Source organism: Chlorocebus sabaeus, chromosome X (assembly GCF_047675955.1).
Source record: "Chlorocebus sabaeus isolate Y175 chromosome X, mChlSab1.0.hap1, whole genome shotgun sequence".
In the NCBI taxonomy this organism is placed as follows: Eukaryota; Metazoa; Chordata; class Mammalia; order Primates; family Cercopithecidae; genus Chlorocebus; species Chlorocebus sabaeus.
The window spans coordinates 111080373-111106926 of NC_132933.1; the positions used below are offsets into that span (position 1 = coordinate 111080373).

The 26554-nt window shown below is 38.6% G+C and overlaps 2 protein-coding genes across 12 annotated transcripts in view; one reads left to right on the forward strand and one right to left on the reverse strand.

Annotated features, from left to right (window-relative positions):
• CASK (calcium/calmodulin dependent serine protein kinase) overlaps nt 1-26554 on the forward strand; it is a 401324-nt gene that overhangs the window by 172190 nt on the left and 202580 nt on the right. For all 11 annotated transcript variants that reach the window (XM_037992948.2, XM_037992954.2, XM_037992955.2 and 8 more), the window contains exons 4-5: nt 771-848; nt 6970-7042. In XM_037992948.2, the coding sequence (XP_037848876.1) occupies nt 771-848; nt 6970-7042 (151 nt within the window). The remainder of the gene's footprint in view (nt 1-770; nt 849-6969; nt 7043-26554) is intronic.
• On the reverse strand, nt 17228-20936 carry GPR82 (G protein-coupled receptor 82). The gene has a single exon (XM_073013787.1). It carries the CDS (start codon nt 19895-19897, stop codon nt 18887-18889), a length of 1011 nt encoding a protein of 336 aa, XP_072869888.1. The 5' UTR covers nt 19898-20936; the 3' UTR covers nt 17228-18886.

Genomic DNA, 26554 nt, shown 5'->3' on the forward strand with positions numbered 1-26554 from the left:
AGGTTTTGAAAATGAAAAGCAATATATACAAAAAGTAAAAAAGAAAATGGTGTACTCGGGGAGTGATAATAAGACCATTCTGCCTAGAGAGGAAGATTTTCTTGAAACATCAGTGGACAGGGTAGGTAGAAGAGGCAAGGTGTGGCCAAGACAACAAGAGGCATTACTTATCTGGTGAGAAGTAGATAACGACTGTAAGTTCTAAGACAATATCATGACACTGTGTTACCAACACATCTGTGTGTTACAATATGTTTGTAGCAATGAACTTTGGGGATGGCAGTGTAAACAAAAATACATTTTATTTTATATATAAGTCATTGTTTTTTCCTTCCACAGCATATAGCCTGAATTTTTCCATTTGGTGGTAATAACAATAGCAAGATGTTTTTTTAAATCCTTGTATGCTACATAACTGAATATTTTTGGAATTTGACTTTAAAATATGCACACAACCCTAGCATTGCTATTTTCTGATGCTTCTTTTTGTGAAAACCTAAACAAAATTTATAGTCAATTTTATATACTCATATTATTTGATATTACTGTTAGCCTGTTCTTCCTGTTTCTTTCCCTGCAGATTTTCAATGTGAAGATGACTATCATGCCCTTTGTAATTTATGTCTATATTTCATTGAAAGAAAGGAGATTTAAATAACATAATCCTTAGCAGTAAACCAACTAATAACTTAGTTACAATGTATTCACTTTCAGTGTTGTCTTCCTGGAATTTCCTCTTTTCTTATGTTCTTTTTCACATTTCTTTACAGTATGGATGGAGCAGATCTGTGTTTTGAAATCGTAAAGCGAGCGGATGCTGGTTTTGTGTACAGTGAAGCTGTAGCCAGGTATGTAGTGTATATCTAATCCCCAGAGGTCAAGGTGAAAGTAAAAAAAGAAAATGACAAAGACATCACATGACAAACTGATGAAGAGCGTACTGCTGCTCTTTGCTACAAAGAACATCTCTGTTTTAGTATGTGTTAGTAGAATTGATAGTCACTGGAAATGCAAAATACCGAACAATGAGTTTATTAACATGGGTTTATAGGGGCCGGGCACGGTGACTCACACCTGTAATCCCAGCACTTTGGGAGGCTGAGGCGGGGGGATCACAAGGTCAAGAGATCGAGATCATCCTGGCCAACATGGTGAAATCCCTTCTCTACTAAAAATACAAAAATTAGTTGGGCGTGGTGGCATGCGCATGTCGTCCCAGCTACTCGGGAGGCTGATGCAGGAGAATCGCTTGAACCCAGGAGGCGGAGGTTACAGTGAGCTGAGATCGCGCCACTGCACTCCAACCTGGCCACAGAGAGGAGGTTGCAGTGAGCCGAGATTGCGCCATTGCACTCCAGCTTGGGCAACAAGAGCAAAACTCCATCTCAAAAATAAATAAATAAAATAAAAACATGGGTTTATAATACAAGCTTACATTTTCAGTACTGCTATCTTTCCCATTTGTGATGATTTTTGTACAAGAAGCGGGGATCTAATAGCTCAGGAACTATGTAGAATTTTACTTGGGTTTTTTTTATTTTTGTTTTAGCAAATCTGCCTCATTAGTTCTTCATTTTGCCTTTTAGTGATATCAAATTATCTCACAATAATTAACGAAAAATAAAGAACAGTAAAAGGAAGAGAAATAGAAGCACCATTTTAAAAAATATATTTGCTTCAGGCCAGTGTGAGACCTACCAATCAAATGGCAGCTGTTTGTTCTAAGTGGAGAAGTTGTTGTAAAGACCTAATGACTCAAAATAAGAAGTAAATATGAAAAATCGCAGGAGCCATGCACGTGCTGGGCCACTTGCTTATAAATTTAGAGCAACACAGCTTTCTGTTTTGGTTACATTCAATTATATCATAATTACCCACTGCTGTAGGTTGCCTTTTTAATACATGGAATACAGCATCCCTCCTTAGTCACCAGGCATAATACGTTGAAGGGTTCAAACTCACAAACATATTAACTTTTTTGGGTGGGGGAGGGGGGACAGAGTCTCACTCTGTCGCCCAGGCTGGAGTGCAGTGGCATGATCTCAACTCACTGCAACCTCTGCCTCCCAGGTTCAAGTGATTCTCCTGCCTCAGCCTCCCAAGTAGCTGAGAATACAGTCATGCACCGCCTTGCCCGGCTAATTTTTGTATTTCTTTTAATAGAGATGGGGTTTCACCATGTTGGCCAGGCTGATCTCGAACTCCTGATCTCAAGTGATCCGCATGCCTCGACCTCCCAAAGTGCTTGGATTATAGGCATGAACTCCCGTTCCTAGCCTAGGATTTATGAAAACTTTCTATCATTTGAAAAACAGTTATATTAAATGATTTCCTCTGTCTTATCATTTCTTTTATAATTATAGCATCTTAGACAAACATAGCTGGAAACAACTTGGAGACCACCTTAATACAGCTTTGAGCTCAGCATGACTTGAATGTCTTCAAATTCATTGCCCTGACTCCTTCTGGCTGAAGAGCAAGGGACCTAGTCTCAGGGATGGAGCAGCCATGGCTATAGCACAAAATAAAGAATATGCTCAATGTGTGGTCGCTGTGTTTTTGTACTGCTGGGGCTAGGGCGAAGGAGCAAATGAAAGTTTATGTGTGTTCTTTAGGCTTCTGATCTATACATGGTAGAACTGAAGCTAAATATCCTCTTTTCTTTTGTGCCATGTTCTCTAAAGCACATTGTAGGTTTTTTTTTTAAATCCTATCTTCTATTATTTTGAGTTTTTATTACAATTTTAAATTTTTATTCTTCCTTGTCCCTCAAAATTTTAAAGCATTCTTTCATACCAAAAATAGTCAATACTAGTGAAACTCAGTGAAAGAAGGGGATTTTTTTCCTTCTTGAACCACAATAACACTGAGATACCTGGCAGGTATGCTGACAGGATTGATGTGAAACCAGTACCACTTTTACTCTGGTCCCCAGTCATCTATATTGCTTTTTCTTAACTTCAAGCCTATCTCTGCCACTGGGCTATGTGTCAGGATAGGCAGGATGGTAGTGTGAAGAGATGATGTCATACAATGACATGACTTGTGGTCTCTCCTAATCTTGAGATTTATAGAAAAGGTAGATGTTTATACACATCAAAATGAAAGCCTATTGATTTTTAAATCCACCTGTATAAGCTGTTAAAATGGTGAAACGAACTTTCCAGAGTGGACCAAAAAAGAGTAGCATTGACACCAGTAGGTGACGTTGCAAAGAGAGAGGTTTGGAGGCAGTTTATTAAAGGTTCTTCCTCTGAACAATAAAAAAAGTAGGCGGAGACTCAGAAAGTATTATTATGTGTGTTTCCTATTGCAGAGGATCAATGACCATGCAACAAGTGCGCATAGATTCCTCCATTGGTTTAATGACAGATGACTTCTAATCTTTTTTCATCCTCGCTGATTCTGTGATTTATTGTTAGGAAATTTAGCTTGTATCAGTATTCTAGTGAGACCGACTGCAAGAAGACTTTGAGACACCAAGTAATCAAATTGATAATATTGTTTTTCTCCAGCTGGCTGAGCTTCAAGAGGAGCAGCAAAGCATGGCATAAAGTAAAACTGTATTCAGTCCTTAATGCAACCCAATTAGTGATTACCTCCATCCTTTCAGGGGTGATGAGTTGTGGAGTGAGCTAACACACAAGATCATATTATCAAATCAAACTCTCAGAGATCTTCTTAACTAGTACCAAGCTTTACTAAATAATTTCAAGGATACAGGCAATCAGAAGGCTCAAGTGAAGCAGAGAGAAGGGAAGGGCAGCCCCCCACGTCACTTCTTACTGCCTCACAAATGCACCTCTGGCCCAAAATAGATGAGGTTTATACTGGGATTTGTGAGTTTCCACACACAAACGGGAGCATTGCAAATATCTTTATTTTACACCCCAGAGATTTGGATAGCTCCATGACATTCTCCAGGAAGCCATCTGTGCCTCAGAGATCCCATGTTCTACTTACCATAGTAATCCTTAGCCAGAGATATCCTGTTAAGGGCATTTCAGAGATAAGGTCTCTTCTGCCTAGCAAATAGCATTAGGCTTTGTCACCTGCATTGACAAGAAGAGCAGACTGAATCACCTCTCTTCTACCATGCTGCACCCCTGAAATGCCTCCTTCCAAAGGCAGTAAATGCATTGCTGGCCAGCTCTTTTCTTCCATGGAGTTATCTTGCTGATCGTTAGGAAAGATAAACAAATATATTGCTGAATTTCTCTGAAAGCACAGGTCCCTGTGATGCTTCATGAAGTGAAATCTTTTGATTAAAAGTTTAGTCAGCAACTTTCTAGAACATTTGGGCAGATTTTAGTTCTTATTTTATTCTGCTTGCACACTTTGACATGCATTGCCTCCCAGGATCATGATTGGGAGGGTGGAGAAAGATAGTTCAGTTCTGTTATAACTTGGGGAGAAAAATAGTTCTACTTGGCCGGGCGCGGTGGCTCAAGCCTGTAATCCCAGCACTTTGGGAGGCCGAGATGGGTGGATCACGAGGTCAGGAGATCGAGACCATCCTGGTTAACACGGTGAAACCCCATCTCTACTAAAAATACAAAAAAATTAGCCGGGCATGGTGGCAGGCGCCTGTAGTCCCAGCTACTCGGGAGGCTGAGGCAGGAGAATGGCGTGAACCCAGGAGGCGGAGCTTGCAGTGAGCCGAGATAGTGCCACTGCACTCCAGCCTGGGCGACAGAGCGAGACTCCGCCTCAAAAAAAAAAAAAAAAAGAAAAAAAGAAAAATAGTTCTACTGTCTCCACACACACCGCAAAGATTCTGCTGTGTACGTATGTTTGGGTCAAATAATTGAGTGTTCTCATATGCAAATGAAAAAATCCTCATTCATTGAGTTTTGTTTTGTGTTATGAGACTTTGAGATAGGAATTTTCTTTAGGTTAAAGATAATTTAGGTGGCTGTCTCAGTGCTTTGTATCCCAAATAGTTCATTCTGTAGGTACAAGCTATGTCCACTTTAACTAATTTTAATTTACCCATTATTTCCATGTTGACATCTAGATGGGCAAATAAGCTGTTCCTAAACCTTTGACTGAACTTAACAATAATAATATTGTAATAATAATGACTCAACCTTTGTAGCATGGTTTAGTTTACAAAGCACTTTGACAGGTGTAGTGTCTTAGCCATTTCAAGGGGTTACAGATCCTCCAAAGCCTGATTTGAACCAGTAATGGGCCACAACACCAAGTTAACCCCTCATTTAAACAAAACTTATGGCCAGGCATGGTGGCTCATGCCTGTAATCCCAGCACTTTGGGAGGCTGAGGCGGGCTGATCACTTCAGGTCAGGAGTTTGAGACCATCCTGGCCAACATGGTGAAACCCTGTCTCTACTCAAAATAGAAAAACTAGCAGGGCGTGGTGGCCCGTGTCTGTAATCACAGCTACTTGGGAGGCCGAGGCAGGAAAATCGCTTGAACCCAGGCGGCAGAGGTTGCAGTGAGCCGAGATCGTACCACTTCACTCCAGGCTGGGAGACAAGAGGGAAACTCCATCTCAAAAAATAAAAATAAAAAATAAACAAAACTTAATTACAGGCTACAATGGCCCAAGCAAAGAGTATATGAGCACAACCCCTTATATGTGCATTTGCAAAGTAAGATAAATTAAACATCAGAAGTAATGATTACATGAGCCTAGCTCTCTGGCTTAAAGCCCAGTTGTAAGGAGCCTGTGATTAGTACAGGAACAAGGCTTGGGTTTGTTTTTGTTTTTGTTTTTTTCTCCTACATTTCATTTTTAAAATGGAACCCTTCCAATTAGTTGTAATACATGAAATAATGCATATGCTAACTAGAGGAATACTCCTGTGAGCTTGATTAGATGGTATCATGCCAAAGAGGGAACTTGATGGAAATGTCTTTTAATTGTAAAGCCAGAATAGGGATTTTTTTTTTTATTTTTCCCGAGTCACATACACATGTTCAAGGTCACTTGTATCAGAAATGTAAGATCTGGAAACAAAACAAAATTCTATAAATATTATACAATGAACAGTGTTAAGTCTGTTGCATTTCTGTCATGCTGGTTGGGAAGGAAAAGGAAAAAAATGAGAAAAGAAGGGATAATAGGAAGAAAAGAGAAAGACAAATATAGAGGGAATAAAATACAGAAAATGAAACAGATACTCAGAGAAAGAGTAATAGGGCAATTATAGAAGAACTTTAGAAATAGGAGGCGGTCCTAAAGTAGTACTGAATCAACTGTTCTTGTCACACATGGTTGCTAGTTAACCCCGTTACCATTTTTTAATGCCTGTTCTTTAAAATGCTTACCATTTTTTAATGCCTGTTCTTTAAAATGCTGATTTCTTCTTTGTTCTCACCTGTCCTCCAGGAGGGATCCTCAGCTGGCCATGTAAGGAGTCAGGCTTTCTAGGACATGTGCCTAGAACTAACTCCACTTAGTTCAAGGGAGCCCCAACTAAAACTTGATTATGTTACAAAAGGAAATTGTCTGATAAGGGCCGTTCTTCCCTCATTTGTCCTCACAGCTAAATGGAAGTAAGATGGAGAGCATCTTATTATTTGCTGGCAGATAAAAGGCTCCCACCGCTCTAGTCTGAATCCTTGGGGCAGCCCTGAGCACTGTTTACATAACAGCAGTCCAGTTTAAGTAGAATTACCTGAGTATTGGGGAAAAAAATTGTCATGTTTTAAGCTTGAATTTTTAGTTTGCAAAGCAAATTTACTTATGAACGGTGTGTAATTATTTTGACTTAGATAGCTTAGAAAATATAGAGCATACTGTTTCTTCATGAAGCCCATAAACTTGTGAGTCTGCCAACATTTTCATTATTAAGCCTCACTTTACATCCATCTTGTCTGCTCAAATAAAATGTGGCCATGGACAGCTAATATGAGAGTGGGAGTTATAAACTAGGAGCACTGTATATTAAGTTTTAAAATAAAAATTGTTTACGGTTTTTAGATTTCTTTTGTTTTTTACAGCCATTATATGAGACAGATACTGGAAGCTCTACGCTACTGCCATGATAACAACATAATTCACAGGGATGTGAAGGTAAGTCATTTGTTATCACTAACTTTAATGTTTGTGAAAAAATGCTGATATAGCAGTGATAATCAAGAATTCTTTAATATTATCATGAAGAACATCTTAATTTTGATTATAAGTAAAAATGTATTGAACTGCTTTGTATTTGGGAAGTCATTGTACTAATTCTTAACTAGGAACACTATAATTTCAATTTATTTATTTTTACTAAAGTATTCATGCAATCTAAAATTGTATTATTTCTCTTTTGCCATTGTGTGTGTGAGAGAAATGAAAAATCCAATAAATAGGAAAAACCAAACAATACCCTATACTGAGTTAATTGGGGGAAAAATTAGAATTTGGTTTATATAGTAAAAGTTAATCATACGCATATTTTCATAATATTGCAATGCAGAATAGTCAGCATTTTTTTTTGCAGATAGTTTTTAAATATAGTATGAAATCATAATTATACATATAATACGATTTTATGCTTGGAATACCAATATTATCATTATTCAGTCTTTCTGCCTATTTGATCCCAGTATCGGGTTAATGAGAATTCTCAGTTCCTGGTTTTTTAACGGTGTCAAGCCAAACATAGAGGGAGGCAAGAAACGAGACCAATAGGCCTTCCTCCTGATCCCTAGCTTCCCCCAAGGCCCAGAATCACTAGGGAGCCCCTGAGGTCCCTTTGGCCCTGGGCTACACTTTTAAGCTCTGATATTTTGTCACTGGTCTTTCTCTAACCTCCGGCATGTGCAGACATAGTGTTCCTTCCCTCGAGATATATTATTAAAGGCCTGGCTTCTTCAATGTATTTAATACTTTAAATGATTAAGAAAATTAAGCAGAGTTTAATTAAAGTGTCTATAATGTTTGGAAAATTTTCACAGAAATCCTTGTAGTTAAAAGCTGAGGGAAAGCATGAGCAATTCCAAAACCATCTAGTAAAATATTTTAATAGCAAATGAAAATCACTGGAGAAATGTACAAAATACACATTAGTGTAAATTAGTTGTAAAATATCTCATTCATCCTTTTCGGATGTGTTAAGAAAATGATATTGTTATTATCAAAACTCAACACCGAGCATGTCAATGGGTCCCCCTTTATGAAAAAGTATTCTGGCCAAGCTCGGTGGCTCATGCCTGTAATCCCAGCACTTTGGGAGGCCAAGGCGGGTGGATCACCTGTGGTCAGGAGTTCAAGACCAGCCTGGCCAACATGGTGAAACTCCCATCTCTACTAAAAATACAAAAATTAGCCGGGCATGGTGGCGCATGCCTGTAGTCCCAGCTGCTTGGGAGGCTGAGGCAGGAGAATCGCTTGAACCCAGGAGGCGCAGGTTGCAGCCAGCCGAGATTGTGCCACTGCACTCCAGCCTGGGTGACAGCAAGACTCCGTCTCAAAAAAAAAAAAAAAAAGTATTCTTCAGTTATCCAAAGAGAAATAAAAGTGTGGAAAGGTAAAAGGTGGGAAATTGTCAACTGTAGTAGCTTGCTGTGCAATTAGTTTGCATTAATTAATGTAAGAAAGTTCATATGTAGAGAGTAAAATATATCTCTTTGTATATATTCTAAAATATATACAAGAAAAAAATAGTAATTTAAAAACCTAAAATGTGTTCATGTAATAGCATTATGTTAAGAACTGTTTTGCTCAAGAGGCAATTTTATTTTGAATCAATTATTCTCGAAAGATAATTATATCAGCATCATACAATAAACAATGATTTACAGCATATTATACTGTAATACTTTCAATAATATAGTCAGCTTTTGATTAGCAATGGTATTTGATATGACAACCTAAAAGTAAATATTATCCAAAAGTAGATAATTTGACCTCACCTTTTAATTTACCTTCTGATTTATTTATTTAACAAATATTTGAGTGCCTATTTTTTACAGATTACTGTGCTTGAAGCCCTAAAAGTATTATGGTCTCAGTAGGGAGATAAGGCTGGGCATCTCTTATCTACGGCAGCAGATCAACACATGCTAAAACATAGTGACTTCAATCAATAACTGCTGCTTAGTTGCTCACAATTCTGCAGTTTGGGCAGAGCTTGATAGGGACTGCTCAATTCTGTTTCACAGGACGTTGATGACGTAGCATGGCTAGTTTCCACATAGACTTCACTCATTTTTCTGGCATTTCAACTGAAGGGAGTAGAACAGCTGGGAGCTGGCTGGGCACTCTTTGCAGTCTCTCATTCAAAACCTCTCTCTGTCTCTCCACGTGGCCCTATGTCCAGCAAGACAGTGTGTTAGGGCTCCAAAAGAGCAAAAATGGAAGGTGTTAGGCCTCCTGAAGCAAACTGACACTGTGTCACATCTTATGCATTTCATTAGTTGAAACATACATCACAAAAAGGTCACAAGGCTAGTCTGAGTTAAAGGGGAAGAAACATAGGTTCATATTTTGATTGATGGAGTGCCAGATATATACAAGGATGGGAGAACTTGTTGGTGGCCACCTTTAGACAGACATAATTATTATGCAAGGTAGAAGGTAATAAGTATCATTAAAAGATGAGGTCAGAGAAATTTCCTGGGGGAGGTCACATTGGAGCTTGGTCTTGAATCATGGGGTAGTTATATGGAGACAAAAAGACATTTCAGGCAGAAGGAATTTGGGCAAAGGCCCAAAAGTAGTCTTACATTGGAGTGTATTCGATTAGTTTATTATTTCTAAAGTACGTGCTGGCCAGGCGCGGTGGCTCAAGCCTGTAATCCCAGCACTTTGGGAGGCCAAGACGGGCGGATCACGAGGTCAGGAGATCGAGACCATCCTGGCTAACACAGTGAAACCCCGTCTCTACTAAAAAATACAAAAAACTAGCCGGGCGAGGTGGCGGGCGCCTGTAGTCCCAGCTACTCAGGAGGCTGAGGCAGGAGAATGGCATAAATCCGGGAGGCGGAGCTTGCAGTGAGCCGAGATCCGGCCACTGCACTCCAGCCTGGGCAACAGAGCGAGACTCTGCCTCAAAAAAAATAAAAATAAAAAAAAAATAAAGTACATGCTAAATAATTTAGGGGAAGCACGTAGAAACATGCCAAAGAATGAAAAAGAAATAATTCTCAAACTGCAAATTAGTAAGAAGAAACCACCCCAAAAATTGCCATTGTTCAGTTGGGAGACACACTCAACACAGAGCACACGTTAATGTTGATTTTTTATTTTATTTTATTTTTTTCCTTTTTTTGAGACAGGGACTCGCTCTGTCACCCAGGCTGGAGTACAGTGGTGCAATCTCTGCTCACTGCAACCTCTGCCTCCTAGGCTCAAGCAATTCTCATGCCTCAGCCTCCAGAGTAGCTGGGACTATAGGTGTGCGCCACCACACCTGGCTAAATTTTTTTTGTATTTTTTTGTAGAGGTAAGGTTTCACCTGTTGCCCAGGCTGGTCTTGAACTCCTGGGCTTAAGCATTCTTCTTACCTTGGCCTCCCAAAGTGCTGGGATTACAGGCGTGAGCCACCGCGCCCGGTCTTTATATTTCAGAAGCTGAAATCCACACATTTTTACATGGGTGAATAAAATACTCACATTTAGTTAACTGAAAATTTTTAATTTTGGTGTATTTTTCTTAAGACATTCATCCAAAAGATACTTATTGAGTGCCTACTGTGTGGCAGGCACTGTCCTAGGAACTGGAGCTACGTCAGTGAAGAAAACGGACAAAAATCACTGCCCTCATGGAGCTGACATTCTAGTTCAGGGAGACAATACTCAGTAAACAGAAATGAACTACGTAGTAGGCTAGAATGTGAAAAGTATCACAGAAAAAACTAGAGTAGTCAGAAGGTTAGGGAGTGTCCAGAGAAGGGCTTGCTTTTGTAAATACGGTGGTCAAAGCAGGCCACATTGAGATGATGATATCTGAGCAAGGACTTGGAAGAGAGGAAGTGGGCTAATCTGATAGCTGAGGAAAGAGCATTTTGGGTAAAAGAAACAGCCAGTGCAAAGACCGAAAGACAGGAACACAAGTAGCCTGCTTGAGGAACAGCAAGGAGGCCGGTGTGGCTGAGGTAAAATGTGCAAAGGGGAGAGTAAAAAGGAGACAGGAGATGATCCTGCCTGGCTCAGACCAGAGTAGTAGCAGTGGAGGTAGTAAAAAAATAAAAAATTAGTTAGATTCCTGATATATTTTGAAGATTATGTCAATAGGATTTCCTAATATAACTTTGGTAAACTAGGTAAAACTTAGTTTTATTCAAGACCTTGTTACAGGGGTATTCCAACATAGCGGTCATTGTGAAACTTCAAGAACAATACATTTCACATGCTAATAATGTAAATTTTCACTTGGTTTGATTTGTTAATATTTTTGCCAATAAAGCAACCTATGAGCTTTCCTTTCCATTCAGATATATATTCAGTGACTTATCTGTATGTAGGTTTTTGTTTCTGCAGTTAAGTTTTTGTCTAAGTTTTCTTCCCTTATATTTAATAAAGAAAATAGAAGAGCATTGCAATGTTTTATTTCTCTAAGAAAAATTTATTTTATCATCTGTTTCATCTAGCCAAGAATATTCTCATTCTCTCTCTCTCTTTTTCTCTCTCATAATTCTTGGCATATGATCCAAAAGCATTACATTTCCCAAGGATCCTATTATTATATTTACTAATACGTTTTTCTTTACTTTTTTACTAAAGGCATTTCCTTTTGTAGTCATTGTAACTGAGTACTTAAAAGGATTGTTTGGCTAGATTTGAGTATATGGTACCATGTGATCTGTTTTTGGGAACTGCTTGCTCTGAAGAAGCAATTTCACATAAAATAAAAAGCAATCATATAATCCTTTGAAATTCGAGAGATCTGTGAACATAGTGCTGGGCCTCCCCACAGCCATACTTATTGACATTTTGGGCTATATTCTTTGCTGTGGGAGGCTGTCCTGGGAATTGTAGGATGCTGCTAAGCATCCTTCACCCACTAGATGCCAGTAGCATCTCCCCCTAGTTGTGACAACCAAAAATGTCTCCAAACATTGCTAAATGTCCCCTGGGGCACAAAAATTGTCCCTGGTTAAGGCCTGCTGTCATAATAGACTTATAATTCTCAAGATTTGCCTCCCTACAGGTATTAAGGCATGCATATAAATTTATATTTTTTTCCGTCATCTTCTTCCCTTTAATTCTACTTTTTCTTGTGAAAGAATGTGAAAACTTTCGTTGTTTCTGGTACTTTTTTTCTTCCTCTCACCCTTGAATTAAAAGTACTTTAGAAAGAAATAGCACAGTTGTCAAGGTAAATGCAACTCCTGGCTCTTTGCCTTCTTTCATGGGCTTTACTAAGCACTGAGAGTTCGTGGAAGTTTCTCCTCTCTCCTAACTCCTGCAGGCAGGCTTACATCATGAGGGTATGGGGAGACTTAGTTTTAGACCTTTCTGTCACTCTGACCTACTCATGTATAATTCTAATAACTGAAGTTGAAGTGAAACAGTTTCTCTGAGAATGCAAATTGCTACACACAATCACTTTCTATTCTAAATGGTGCCTTTGCCCAGAAGGTCTGGGTGCTGTTTTTAGTTCTCAGAACTGTGCAAACCCCAGTCACACAAACACTCAGCCAGAGGCCAGAGTGTTTCTGAGTGTGCTTCCTTTAAATGGTTTTCCTTGCTAACCTGTGTGAACACGCCTGGCTGCTTTTTGGTTCCCTTCTGGTCTCAGTTCTCCTTTTACCTGTTTAGAGCCAGACTATGACAAATTTGTGTTCATCACAGAACACTGGTTGGCATGACATTGTGGATTTCTTAAAGCATTCCGTAGTCTCTTGTTCTCCCTTACTGATGTTTCTTTCTTTTTTTTTTTTTTTGAGATGGAGCCTGTCGCCCAGGCTGGAGTGTAGTGGCGTGATCTCGGCTCACTGCAAGCTCCGCCTCCCGGGTTCACGCCATTCTCCTGCCTCAGCCTCCTGAGTAGCTGGGACTACAGGTGCCCGCCACCTCGCCCGGCTAGTTTTTTGTATTTTTTAGTAGAGACGGGGTTTCACCGTGTTAGCCAGGATAGTCTAGATCTCCTGACCTCGTGATCCGCCCATCTTGTCCTCCCAAAGTGCTGGGATTACAGGCTTGAGCCACTGCGCCCGGCCTACTGATGTTTCTTTTACATCTGATACCACAACTCCCCAAAGTTTATCATGTTGTATAGAGAAATTTAAACTCTCATAAAACAAAAACGTATTTATTGTTTTTTATTATTATTTATTTTATTTTTATTTATTAATTTTTTTTTTTTTGAGACAGAGTCTCACTCTGTCGCCCAGGCTGGAGTGCAGTGGCGCGATCTCGGCTCACTGCAAGCTCCGCCTCCCGGGTCCACGCCATTCTCCTGCCTCAGCCTCCCGAGTAGCTGGGACTACAGGCACCCGCCACCACGCCCAGCTAATTTTTTTGTATTTTTACTAGAGACGGAGTTTCACCATGTTAGCCAGAATGGTTTCTATCTCCTGACCTCGTGATCCGCCCGCCTCAGCCTCCCAAAGTGCTGGGATTACAGGTGTGAGCCACTGCGCCCGGCCACTATTCTTTATTATTATATTAACACTGGTTAATCTGCATTTCTTTTGTAAGATTTTTGAACATAATGTGCACGTTCAGTTTGAATGTGGCATTTTAATAATTGTACTTAGGAAGATCTCATGGATTACATGATCATCATAAATTTATCTTGTGTTTCTAACTGCTATACTTTTCTTCGCCCAGCCTACTCCTACAAAAAAAAAAGAAATCAACTCTTTAGTTTTAAGTTTCTCAGCCTGAGCAACATGGTAAGACCCTATCTCTCTCTCTCTCTTTCTCTTTTTTTGAAACGGAATCTCGCTCTGTTGCCCAGGTTGGAGTGTAGTGGCGCGGTCTCGGCTCACTGCAACCTCCACCTCCCGCATTCAAGCAATTCTCCTGCCTCAGCCTCCCAAGTAGCTGAGATTACAGGTGCCTGCCACTACGCCCGGCTAATTTTTTTAGTAGAGACAGGGTTTCACCGTGTTGGCCAGGCTGATCTCGAACTCCTGACCTCGTGAGACACCACGCCTGGCCATTAAGACCCTATCTCTACCAAAAAATAAAAATTAGCCAGGTGTGGTGGCACACACCTGTGGTCCTAGCTACTCGGGAGGCTGAGGCAGGAGGATTGCTTGAGCCCAGGACATTGAAACTGTAATGAGCTGTGATTGTATCACTGCACTCCAGCCTGGGCAACAGAGTGAGACTCCATCTCCAAAAAAAAAAAAAAAAAATTCTTTTGCTTGTTAGAAGTGAATCTTTTACTTTTCCTCTCCTTCTGAGCCAGGAGTAGCATGTATGATATAGCCAGAGGTTTTTCTGTCAGGTATAACTATAGCTGTAGTAACTCTTTCCAGTGTTATCAATTCCATTTGAGTGTAGGGCCCGTCAGAGGAAGGTTCGTGGCATTAGGCTGCTCGATTGAAATGCTTAGCAGATTACCAGTGTTCCCTCTGTTCTCCATTTGTGGTTTGCCAGCAGGATTTCCTTTCACCTTGTCTTCCCAGATTTGCCCATAACTCCCACCTGACAGAGCACAAGGCCAGGGATAGGCCCAGAGTCCTCAGCAAATTGAACAGAATGGGCCATCTTCCTCTTCTATCCAGGGAGTAGAAACTTACTTCCCTGTTATTTATCCTAAATTTTGTTTGTCTAGTCTTAATGGTTTGTGTTCCTGATTATAGTTTGAAAGCTGCCTTAATGAAAGTATGTGTATGCCTGTTTTCTACAGTTTAAGATAAAACCTTGTTGGCCTTTGAGTCAAAATTTGAGATTTCTGAAACCCCAAATTTGTGTTTAACTGTAACTCACACAAACATATTAAAAACACTGTTTTTTTTGAAATCCAAACTTTAAAATAGGGTAAGTTTTGAAGGTAATTTTAAAACCAGGCACAGTGGCTTGCTCCTATAATCTCAGCACTTTGGGAGGCTGAAGCGGGAGGATCGCTTGAGCCCAGGAGTTCAAGACCAGCCTGGGCAACATAGCAAGAGCACATCTCTACCAAAAAAAAAAAATTAGTCAGGCATGGTGGCACACACCTTTTGTCCTAGCTACTCAGGAGGCTGAGGTGGTGAGATACCTGAGCCCAAGAGTTTGAGGCTGCAGTGAGCTATGATCACCACTGTACTCTAGCCTGGACGACATAGACAGACCCTGTCTCCAAAAACAAAAGTGATATTTTAAATAAAATATTTACTATGCCATTAAACAGCCAGTCCTTAAATTGCATAAAAAATTCAACATGATTTAAAATCACCTGTTTAGGAAAGCATCTATGGTGTAAAGATATCCATGATGATAATGAGCTGAGTATATACTTCATTCTTCAGTATAGGAAATTAAAATGTGAGTTTATCAGAATGAGTAACTTAAAGAGAAATTGCGTATCTCTTCTCCTGTCTTTTTAAATGTAAGAATCTCTAGAAATATTTTTTGTTTAAAGTAGTGGTAGAGCTGTAAAGTGATTGTTTTTTAAATAATTATTTTTAGAAGTTATATTTTTGGGTCTTTTTTTTTTTTTTTTTTTTTGAGACAGGGTCTCACTTTGTCACCCAGGCAGGAATATAGTGGCGCAATCATGGCTCACTTCAGCCTCAACCTCCTGGACTCAACAGAACCTCCTGGGCTCAACAGATCCTCCCACCTCAGCCTCCCAAGTAGCTAGGACTAGAGACATGTGCCACCATGTCCAGCTAATTTTTCTATTTCTTGTAGAAACATGGTCTCACTATGTTGATCAGGCTGGTCTCGAAGTCCTGGGCTCAAGTGATCTCCCCACCTCAGCCCCATAAAGTGCTGGGATTACAGGCATGAGCCACTGTACCTGACCAGAAGTTATATTTTTTTTAAACTCCTAAGTCCAATGAGATTATTAAATGCAGTATAGCTTATGTTAAGCAAACATTACTGTCTTAGTCTGATGAGTTTTGGTCTCAAAACTCACATAAGAATAAAATTACTTAGGCTGGGCACAATGGCTTACCCCAGTAATCCCAACACTTTGGGAGGCCAAGATGGGCAGATTGCTTGAGCTCAGGAATTCGAGACCAGCCTGAGTAACATGACGAAATCCCATCTCTACAAAAAAATAACAAAAATTAGCCGGGCATGGTGGTGGGCACCTGTGGTCCCAGCCATTCGGGAGGCTGAGGTGGGAGAATCACTTGACCCTGGGGGACGGAGGTTGCACGCCACTGCACTCCAGCTTGGGTGATAGAGTGAGACCCCATCTCAAAAAATAAAAAGAATAAAACTACTTTTGTAACTGTGGAGAAATCTGTGCATCTCAGAAACTCTCCCTGATGAACTTTGAGTTACTCTGTGGTTTACATGTCTAGGAAGTCACTAGATTGGACACTTCCATTTACAGCTAGCATTCAGGGAGGTCACCTCAAGTTCCCAAGTCTCCTTTGTCTCTGCACATTAATGAGCCAAAAATCCAGTTACTACTCTAAACGAATTAATACTCACTATAAGTATTTGAAGCCAGAACATGTTCAGATTTTTCTCAGAACATTTTCATGTCTCAGTTAAGCATTGAAGTAGAAAAGGAAAAAAACAAAATTTGCTGGGTTGTTTTGTGTTTTTGTTTGTTTGTTTTCCCCTCAGAATAAGCTCTAGTGATTTTTGAACACATGGCTCGTGGGCAATGTACTGTGAATTGCTTTTACAGCTCTAATTCAGGAACAAAACATGCTATGAGATTAAAGGCTTGGAAGGATTATGTGAATTTACTTTAAACTTCATTTTGGACACTGAAGGAATTACTGTGTGAAGAAAAAAATGAGCCTTTAAGCAGTCTCTAACAAAGTGGCAAGTTACTATTAATGGTTGGTTTTATTCAGCTGTTTTTGTTTGGTTACCTGAGAAGAGAATACCAGTGCCATGGAAGTAGAAATAGACAAGAAGTTTATAGCTCCAAAGTGCTTATGATCTCTTTGGGCAGACAGAACACGCTTTTTTTTTAATCGTAATGTATGTACTTATTACAGAATATAGTCACCATCATTTGTCTACTGACAAGATTACATAGAAAAAAGAAATTAACATTAAGAAATGCTTATCTTTAAATGTTCACTTAGATATTGGAAAAAATTGGGGTGATTTACTTAACTATGCACATATATATATATATATATACATATATATCCTTTTTTTTTTTTTTTTTTTGAGACAGTGTCTTACTCTGTCACCCAGGCGGGAGTGCAATGGCAGGATCGTGGCTCACTGCAACCTCCGCCTCCTGAGTTCTAGTGATTCTCCTGCCTCGGCCTCCCAAGTAGCTGGGACTGCAGGCACAAACCACCACGCCCAGCTAATTTTTGTATTTTTAGTAGAGGTGTGTTTCGCCATGTTGGCCAGGCTGGTCTTGAACTCCTGACCTCAGGTGATCTGCCCACCTTGGCCTCCCAGAGTGCTGGGATTACAGGCGTGAGCCACCGCACCCAGCCCACTTCAATATTTTCATCAGTAAATTAGTACACTTTAGAGTTGTAGTGATTAAAATAATAGATATACAGCATATAAGTAGCATGCTTGGCAAACAGCAAGTGCTTACTAAGCAATGGCTACTCATAATAGTAACAGCTGATTTAATAATAGGATCTGTGAATAAGATAGTATTTTCTGCTCTACACATGAAGAAATTAATACTTGCAGAGGATAAGTAATTTGCCTAAGATTGTCCAGCTAAATAAAAAGTAGAGTCAGACTGAACCCAAGAAGTATAATTTCAGAGACCAATCCCTTAACCATAATACTATTACACTCCCTTATTATTCATTCATTTATTTCACAAAAAATTAACTGCCAGGTACTGTTTGTCACTAATAACATTATTTATATTGAAGACAGAAGAAAATATGCACAATGCAATGAAGATGGGCTTATAATGACATAGCTTTTTACTTTGACAAAGCCTAATCCAGATATTTAAGCATTTGCATAAGTAACATCTGCTTTAAAAATATAGAGTCAATGAATATTGCTTCTCCCAATAACATGAGCCAGATAATTTCAAATAAATAATGTGTTTATAAAACCTTGGATTTTTTTCACTGTATTATTCATGCATTTGGATAAGACTTGAGTGAGGATATTTCTAATTTTTTTTTTTTTAACGTATTTTTATTTTTTTGTTTTGTTTTTTTGAGACGGAGTCTCGCTCTGCCTCCCAGGCTGTAATGCAGTGGCGCGATCTCTGCTCACTGCAACCTCCATCCCAGGCTCAAGCGATTCTCCTGTCTCAGCCTCCCGAGTAGCTGGGATTACAGGCGCCCACCACCATGTCTGGCTAATTTTTGTATTTTTAGTAGAGATGGGGTTTCACCCTGTTGCCCAGGCTGGTCTTGAACTCCTGACCTCAAAGTGATCCACCCAACTCAGCCTCCCAAAGTGCTGGGACTACAGGCGTGAGCCACTGAGCCCAGCTACTTATTTTTAAAGATTTTTAAATTACCAATAAACACTGGTCATAGATTGACCCTTGTATTCTAACTACCAGAAAGCAGGCAAGTCATAAACCATTTGCTTCTTTATCCTAGTCATGAAATAACGTGTTCTGAACAGAAGCACTCACAGTTGAGTTTAAACAGCCTGTTAGTTTCATATGAGTGGGATCCTTTCAGTATGCTTGATTTTTGCTTCTGAAAGTTTCTGCCATCTCAACTTTCAGTATAAGTAGAACTGTTTTTTGAGTTTTATGAATATATATTTATTTATTTTTAAAAACCAAAGAGATTTTCTTGGTGATTATTGTCAACCAAGCTGTGACATGTTAATGATGTAGTTTAGTGTCCCTAATAAAGTCACATGAATGCTTTTCTATATTGTGGGGTTTTCCATTCAAAAGTCAACCATATGATTGCATGTGTGCTGCATTAGACTTTGTAAAGAGATTATATAATGTCTTCTTGAATGTTTTATCTAATAAAAGAAATATAATGGGGTCTGTGCTACTTCTGGCCGAAGCAAGACAGGTGAGGATGTTTTTTGTTTCTATTAAATAATTCAGTTGCTGACAGTTATCTCTTTGATGTAGAGCATAAAAAATGGGTTTAAAAATACTATAAGGAAGGAAGCAAACTATTAGTAGAATCTGGATGACCAAAAGATGTCTTTTCACAGAACTGTAAGTCAAATCTTTCTCCATAATGGACGTACAGGTTCTTATTTTTCTCAGATGGCTTACAAAAGAGTAGTATGATGTTAGTACTACTAAAAAGGAAAATCCAATAAATGTGGTTCCAATGAGACCTGCAATCTGAGAGATCATGGCTCCTAATTCCATCTGCCGATTGTAGCATAGGCTTTCTTCTCCTTCTGTAGCCTCTATGACTGAGTAGTATATAGTAACTGGAATAATTATGCCCAGTACAACTCCCCATATGTAAATGCATAGTTTTCTAGCAAAGTTGGGCTGGCGAAATTTTTTCAGTAAATGGCCATAAAATATTTTCTCATAGCACGAAGTAGTCTCTTGCAAGGAATCCTTTTGCATTAAGGTAGCGTAGCGGCTTACGGCAATCCAACTTAAAATTAAGAGGCTGACAAACATACTTACATGCATGGATAGAGTTCCCAGAAAATTGACCACTCTGCATTGAGCAGATTGATATTCCCATTGGAAACCTTTCAGGAAATAGATACTCATGAAAGGCATGGCGCTGCACACAAGTAAGTTTGCAGTCACAAGGTGTGACAGGTAGATGTGCGTTGATGTTTTTTTACCTATTTTTGTTAAAAATATCCATTGAGAGAGAGAGTTTCCAAAAACACCAACAATACAAAGGAGGATGTAAATTATTGGTAAAGCCATGGAAGAGATCATAGATGGTTGAATACATGTTGTGTTGTTGTTCATTTATGTCAGATTTTCTTGAATTTTGTCACGGGAGCTAGAACAGAATTGCAGATATTTAATATTAAAATTATTTTTGGTACAGTATTTAAGCTGAATAGGTTTGTTTTTTTTTTTAAAGCATTGAATTAAATAAAATAGTAACAAAAATGTGTTGGATGGAACGGGAAAGTGTAGATGGCTTCTTACCTTTTCCAGTCACAATTGTCCGGTTGAAATAAAGACAAAAAGTTACTTATTGTGATGGATAATGCCTTTGTCTAAAAAACAAAATTTGATGTAAATAGTTACATGCCTGGGATTTATAATTTTACTTAGAGAAATGGATAGTTCTTAGATTGTAAAACAATTTGTAAGTGATGATTGATTTTGCCTAGAAATATAATTTAAAAATTTTTAAGGCACATGAAACCAATACATGTTGGCCAAAGTATTACAGAAGTATTTTGTGGCCACAATAATAGAGAATTGACTGGTTTTTAATTACCACATTACTTATATATAGTTTTCAAAATGGTGTCTTTTTGTGTCTAGGCTAAAACACTCCTTTATAACCTAATACTATTAGAAGAGTCTCTTTTCATATTTCAGAAGTTGCCTCAATTCCACGTGAGCAAAATTTCAGGCAAAATCCTGAACTGAATAGAAGAAAAGTGTAGCAACCAAGGACAGACTCCAAAATCCCAGGGTCATTACCAAAGAATATTTAAAATGTCATTTCAAATATTCAATGTTAAACTGTCATACTTCAATAAAAGTTTACACATGTATGTCAAAACTGTAGTTACAGCCAGATGTGGTGGCTCTGCACCTGTAATGTCAGCACTCTGGGAAGCCAATGTGGGACGATTGCTTGAGACCAGGATTTCAAGAACACCCTGCGCAATGTAGCGAGACCCTGTCTCTATAAAAAAATATAAAAACTAGACTGAGTATGGTGGCTCATGCCTATTATCCCAGCACTTTGGGAGGCCACGGCCAGCCTGGGCAACATGGTGAAACCATGTCTCTACAAAAAATTAGCCACGCATCCTGACATGTGCCTGGAGTCCCAGCTACTTGGGAGGCTGAGGTTGGAGGATCAGTTGAGCCTAGAAGTTCAAGGCTGCAGCAAGCTATGATCATTCTACTGCACTCCAGCCTAGGTAACAGAAAGAGACCCTGTCTCAAAAACAAAAACAAAAAAACTGTAGCTGCTATGCTTGTTGGTTAGAGTATCCTTGTGTGTAAATTGGTATCTGAGTTTTTCAGAGGATTTTTTTTTTAAAGGATATGATGTTTTAATCACAACATAAATGCTGGTTTTTACTTTTTTGTGTCTTATATTTAAATCTTTCTCACTTCAAAGGGTACATGTGAAGTGCTGAAGAATCATATACAAATTTCTTTTATTCTTATTTTTCTCCTTATTTCCTCACTTCTTTCAGGTGAGAATAACAAAAGTTACTGGATTCTGGTCAAATAAGAACCATGATCTCTATTCAGAATGTGCCATATTCTCTGTGTCCTTTACCATAGCCTTCTGGGCACCACATTCTCCACTCTTTCATGATCTAGAGCAAGGTTTCTCCATCTTTTTTTTAATCATGTTCTCTTTTGATAAACATAAAAATTGTACCATACACAGCCCTTGGAAATTCTTATATCCCCCCAGCCCCTCAGGGCAATTTTACTCTCTACCCCCTTCAGAATTATGGTTTGATTTATTTTCTGTATCTTGGATTACAGAATTTGGGTTTTTTCCTCAAAATAATATTATAATTTTGTAATAACTTTTTAAACCAATCCACACCCAAAGTCTTGAAAACTTGAGGACTGTGCATTGTGTGTGGGTTTAAATACTGAGATTCTTAATTAATGTCTACCAGTGTCTTTATAATTTTGTTTCTTTGCTATTTGTATTTAGAAAACAGTCCATATGCTTCATTGTAAGTTTGTATCTGAATCTAGTGCAACCTGATGAATTATAATCTGGTTGCAGTTAGTGTAGACCCTGGCATAAATATATAAAACCTAATCTGTAACTTCACCAGTTCAAAAATCAGGCAGATGGAGTGTGAAATGAGCCGGTTTATTTAAGAAAAAAAATTATCTGCTCACAGTAGATTTTGATTTTACATAAGGAATGGAGCTTCCTTTTATGATGCTGTTAAAGAAAAGCATTAGCTCCTGCCTTGTGCAGATAATGCATAGTATACTAAAAACTGCAAAGGTAATGGTGCTTCTGTATGAATAGTAAATGCTTCCAAACAAAAAGGAGATAAAATATACTTCTGCAGAGGCTAGCTTTATCAGACAGAAGTTGAGTCTCTATAGGACTCTCACTATAGCAATCAACAACTAGGTTACCATCTTTACCTTCCCAAACTTGTATCTACTATGTACATCTCCTTCAAAAATAAACTTTGATCATAAAACTACTTGATAACTATTTTCCAAAATTTGGAAAGTACTGTTGAACTTAAGAAATGAAATAAAAATTACATGTTACAGATGCAAAACTGGTCTTTAGAAAATGTCTGTAAGTCTATATTCCTCTCAGGAGAATGTCTATCTCAAGTCACTCGTGCATATATTTTGTCTCTGCTAATTTGACAAATGAAAAAAGTTCTACAACTCTTAACTTCAGTTACTAATGACTATCTACATAATTATATGCTGACTGCCTTTCTTAAGGATCAGCTTTCAAAATTTAAACCATTAGGTCCTGTTTATTTTTATAGAGTTTAATTTTTAAGCTAAAAATGAATAATAATCACTCTTACCTGTATGAGTAGTTTATGCCAACTAAGGTTATATTGTTCAGGGCAGTGATGCCAAATTTCAGACTTAAAATTCTCTGATCTTCGCTCTTCCAATATCTTTAGTCAGTGTAAATAGACTCTTGTATGACACCAACTACAGTGGGAGGAAAAGGGGAAATTAAACAGAGTATTGAAGAAATTCAATAGTTATGGTCAATGTGGTAACTACCTCCTCAAAAAACCCTCATTTCTCTATTTCTGTAGCGGGAGGAAGTTGGTGGACAATATACATATTATACTTCCTTATGATTATTTCATGAACTAGTTACACCCCAGTAAGCTTTGTTTGCACGATTGACTGAAGTTCACAGATTTAATCCCCCATGGCTAGTTTTATATGACACAGCGATAGAAGGAGCCACTCTGTTAGTAACCCAATACAAATATTGGTACAAATTTGTCTGTAAAATTGTTTGTGGATGGCTTATTTGCAATCCATCTTTATCAAAAATAGAAACAAAACTCAAAGTTTTCTTATAACTTACTAGAATCAAATATTATAGAGATAAAATAGAACTTCATGATCATCTATGGATTGAGACCCTTTGTTTTAAAGTTGAAGAAGCTGAGGCCCAGAAGAACTCACTGTAAGCACAGACTGCACCCAGGGTTGGGTCCCAGTTTGGTTACTAATGAGTTAACCCACTCTGTTTCTGATTGCCCTGCACTACCTCCATTTATCAACATAATACACTGTTTGGGGCATTTCATAATAGATTTGGCAAATCCTGGGAGTGCCAAGTATGCCTCAGATCAAATGAATAGTTATATTAATAAAGAATTGTGAAACCATGACTAGTCTAAAACAATAAAAATTTTAAAAATAGAATTGTGAAACCAATTTTTTGTACAAGATTGTCGAATCAGCCTGTGACCTACTAACTGAATGAAAGCTAAGTGTGTACATCTGGGGCGGAAGACTTGCATCAAGCACTCCCTCTCATCCTTGAGTAGTTAAACCAGTGGGAGTCTGAAAAAGAGAACAGAAATCTAATTTCATCAAACTTGAGCACTTTAGTTTTGGTAAATCTTCACTTAAAATTAACAGAGGTACCTTGCCATTTCTCATAAACCCCTGATGCTTACCTTATTTCATTTTTATTTCATAAATTCTCTCTGATGTTTGCTAATATTTCTCTCTAAAACAAAAGTGAGAACTGCCTAAAGTGTCCGGATTGTGTTCTGCTGCTGTTCATCTTTGCCTTGCCACCATTTACTTAAGAACAGTGACTCATCCAGGGTTTCATGGCCATTCATTACAGAGTAATTTGGCTTTTAGAATTCTTATCACTTTTACTTCAGTAATGTATCATGTTCTGGGAAGGAATTACATAGAACAAAAAACAGTTTTAAGTAATTTAGAGAAGAACAGAAATGGAATGCTGTTTCTAAGTGATTGAAAAATAGTTGTAATATTATCTGTTCAGGCATAATCATCTTTGGTCCGAAGAAAGAACACTCTTGTGTTCCTCCATTGTCTCCAAACTCAGTAAATGATACCATCACTCCTTCAGTTATTCAAGCCAAAAACTTAGGAATCATCCTTAATTTCTCTTTCTTTCACATCTCACATCTATCTAATCAATTGCTGGTACTACAGCTTCTACTATCACTACCATCATTCATTAGCCACATTTCATGAGAGCTTACTATGTGCCAGATATCTTGCTATGTGCCTTACATTCAAGTCTTATTTGGTTTTCACAACACCCTGTGAAATGTCTCATTTTAAAGGTGAGGAAAACTGAAACTCAGAAAGATCTCATAAGTTGCCCAAGGTCACATAGCCATCTGTCCTCACAGGATGGTGATTGGCTCACCTCAAAGCAAGTAATTCAAGAACAAGTCCATAGCTGCAATGCCTTTTTGTGATCTAGCCTCTGAAGCCAACACTGTCATTTCTACAGTATTCTATTGGTCACACAGAGCCAGCCCTGGATCAGTGTGGGAGGGGTAAATATCAGGAGGTGAGGATCACTGGGAGCCATATTGGAAACTGGCTACCACAGATGTCAATCAACCATTGAAACAAAGAAAGAGTCAGAAGTACTGCTTAAAAACCGTTATCAGTCCACTGGTTGTTTATTGGGCAAGCATACCTGGATAGGTGTAAGTTTTGCCAGTTCTTACACTATTTTGGTTTTTAGGTCTATTTTTGTTAAACAGTGTAATTCATTCAACAAATATTTATTGGAGTTTCTACTATGTTCCTAGCAGCATGTGGAGGTCACAGAAGTAGGATGTTTAGTCACAAGCTAATTGAGGGTCTCTGGAAATTGAACAGATTCCACAAGCAAGCCAAGAATTTAGATTAATATGTGATATGTGATACAGATTTCAAATGCTCTGTGAATTAGAGAAGGGCAGAAACAGTGACTCAAAACCACTCAAAGTGGTTCTGAAAGGCTTTGTGAAAGCATATGGAAGGAAGGAGAGGAGAACATAGCCTAGTGAGTGACAGTTCTGTGCCAGGTATGGGACAGAGCATTTTATGCCTAAGAACCCTAGAGATGTGTGGTGGGAGTCCCATTTTACAGGGGAGGAAACTCAAAGAGGTTAAATAGCTTGCCTAGAGAAATACAATTAGTAAATTCGCTTTAAAATGACCTCATTCTCTGCCTTAGAAAGAAATTATTGGTTGTTCTTGCAGGTCAATAAGGGTACCTTATGGTACTCACGATAGGGTCATGTTTTAAGTATTTTTAACTTTGTTCAGAAAGGGTTTCCTGTTTGATTTATGTATTTGTGTATCGTGTTCTAGACTTGAGGTAGCAGAAACTGACTATGGAAGAAATCAAGTCCCGTTTTTTTCTATCTTTGAAAACTCTGGACTTTGTTAAGCAAACTGTTATTCCAACAATGTCAGTATAAATTCTTTAGGATTCAGTGATTTTGAGTTCCCCAGTTGAAATATAGGTGAATTTTATTTTCATTCTTCTAAGAAATTAGGAAATACTGTTACAATTGGTAAAAAGAGTAAATGTCAGGGAATACTAGATTAATAAAGTATGTTACAAGTATTCTGTAAAGTGGCCCCTTTGGACTTTTCTCATTCAAATCACCAGTAGTTTTCTTTGGTTCTCATTCATCTTGCCCATCCGTCTCTTCAAGGTTCCCCTTCTATTGTCCAAGTCCAAATGCACTTGACCTAACAGTTCTAGTTGCTTCCTATATCATCTGCCAAATATTGATCTCCTAAGTGTTCTGCTCTCACCCTTAGGATTTACTTCCTTGAGGTGTTAGAGTTATGTCCTACAATTGAAGTTCTGTCTTGTATTAATTTTCCTGCTTTTGAGATGGATTTGTGTATCAAGTGTGTTTTTTAATTTGGCCCCAAAATTCATTTGGAGTGGTTCAGTGAGAGTGTTTCAAAGGGCAGGCACATACTTACTTGGCAGAGGAGATACCATAATCAAAGGGCAGGCATGCGGACATTTATTTTGGCAATCCGTGGTGGGCTGTACATAGCAGGGGGACATGAGAGCTTTCCTGACTCACATGGATTGTTGAGGTTAGAATTAGGGCCCCTTATCAATTTCCCTCAGAGCCAGAACCCAGAGGACACAGGACAGCTTAGTCATTCCTGAAGCCATGTGCTTCATCTAGAAATTATTTTAGGCTATCCAAACTAGTGTTTAAACTGGCTGCAATTGGCCTTTTAAGTACTCTCACTAACCAATCAGGAGCTCAGGGCATTGGGAGGCTGGTATGCAGAAAGAAAAGACATGACTAATCTATACACATTAGACTATCGTATTCAAAAGATAATTATTTCTTTAAATCAGGAACAGTAGTAAGTAAGCCTTGTCCAGTTCAACATATACCCAAGCCAGTGGTTATCTTTAGGAGGAGTGAG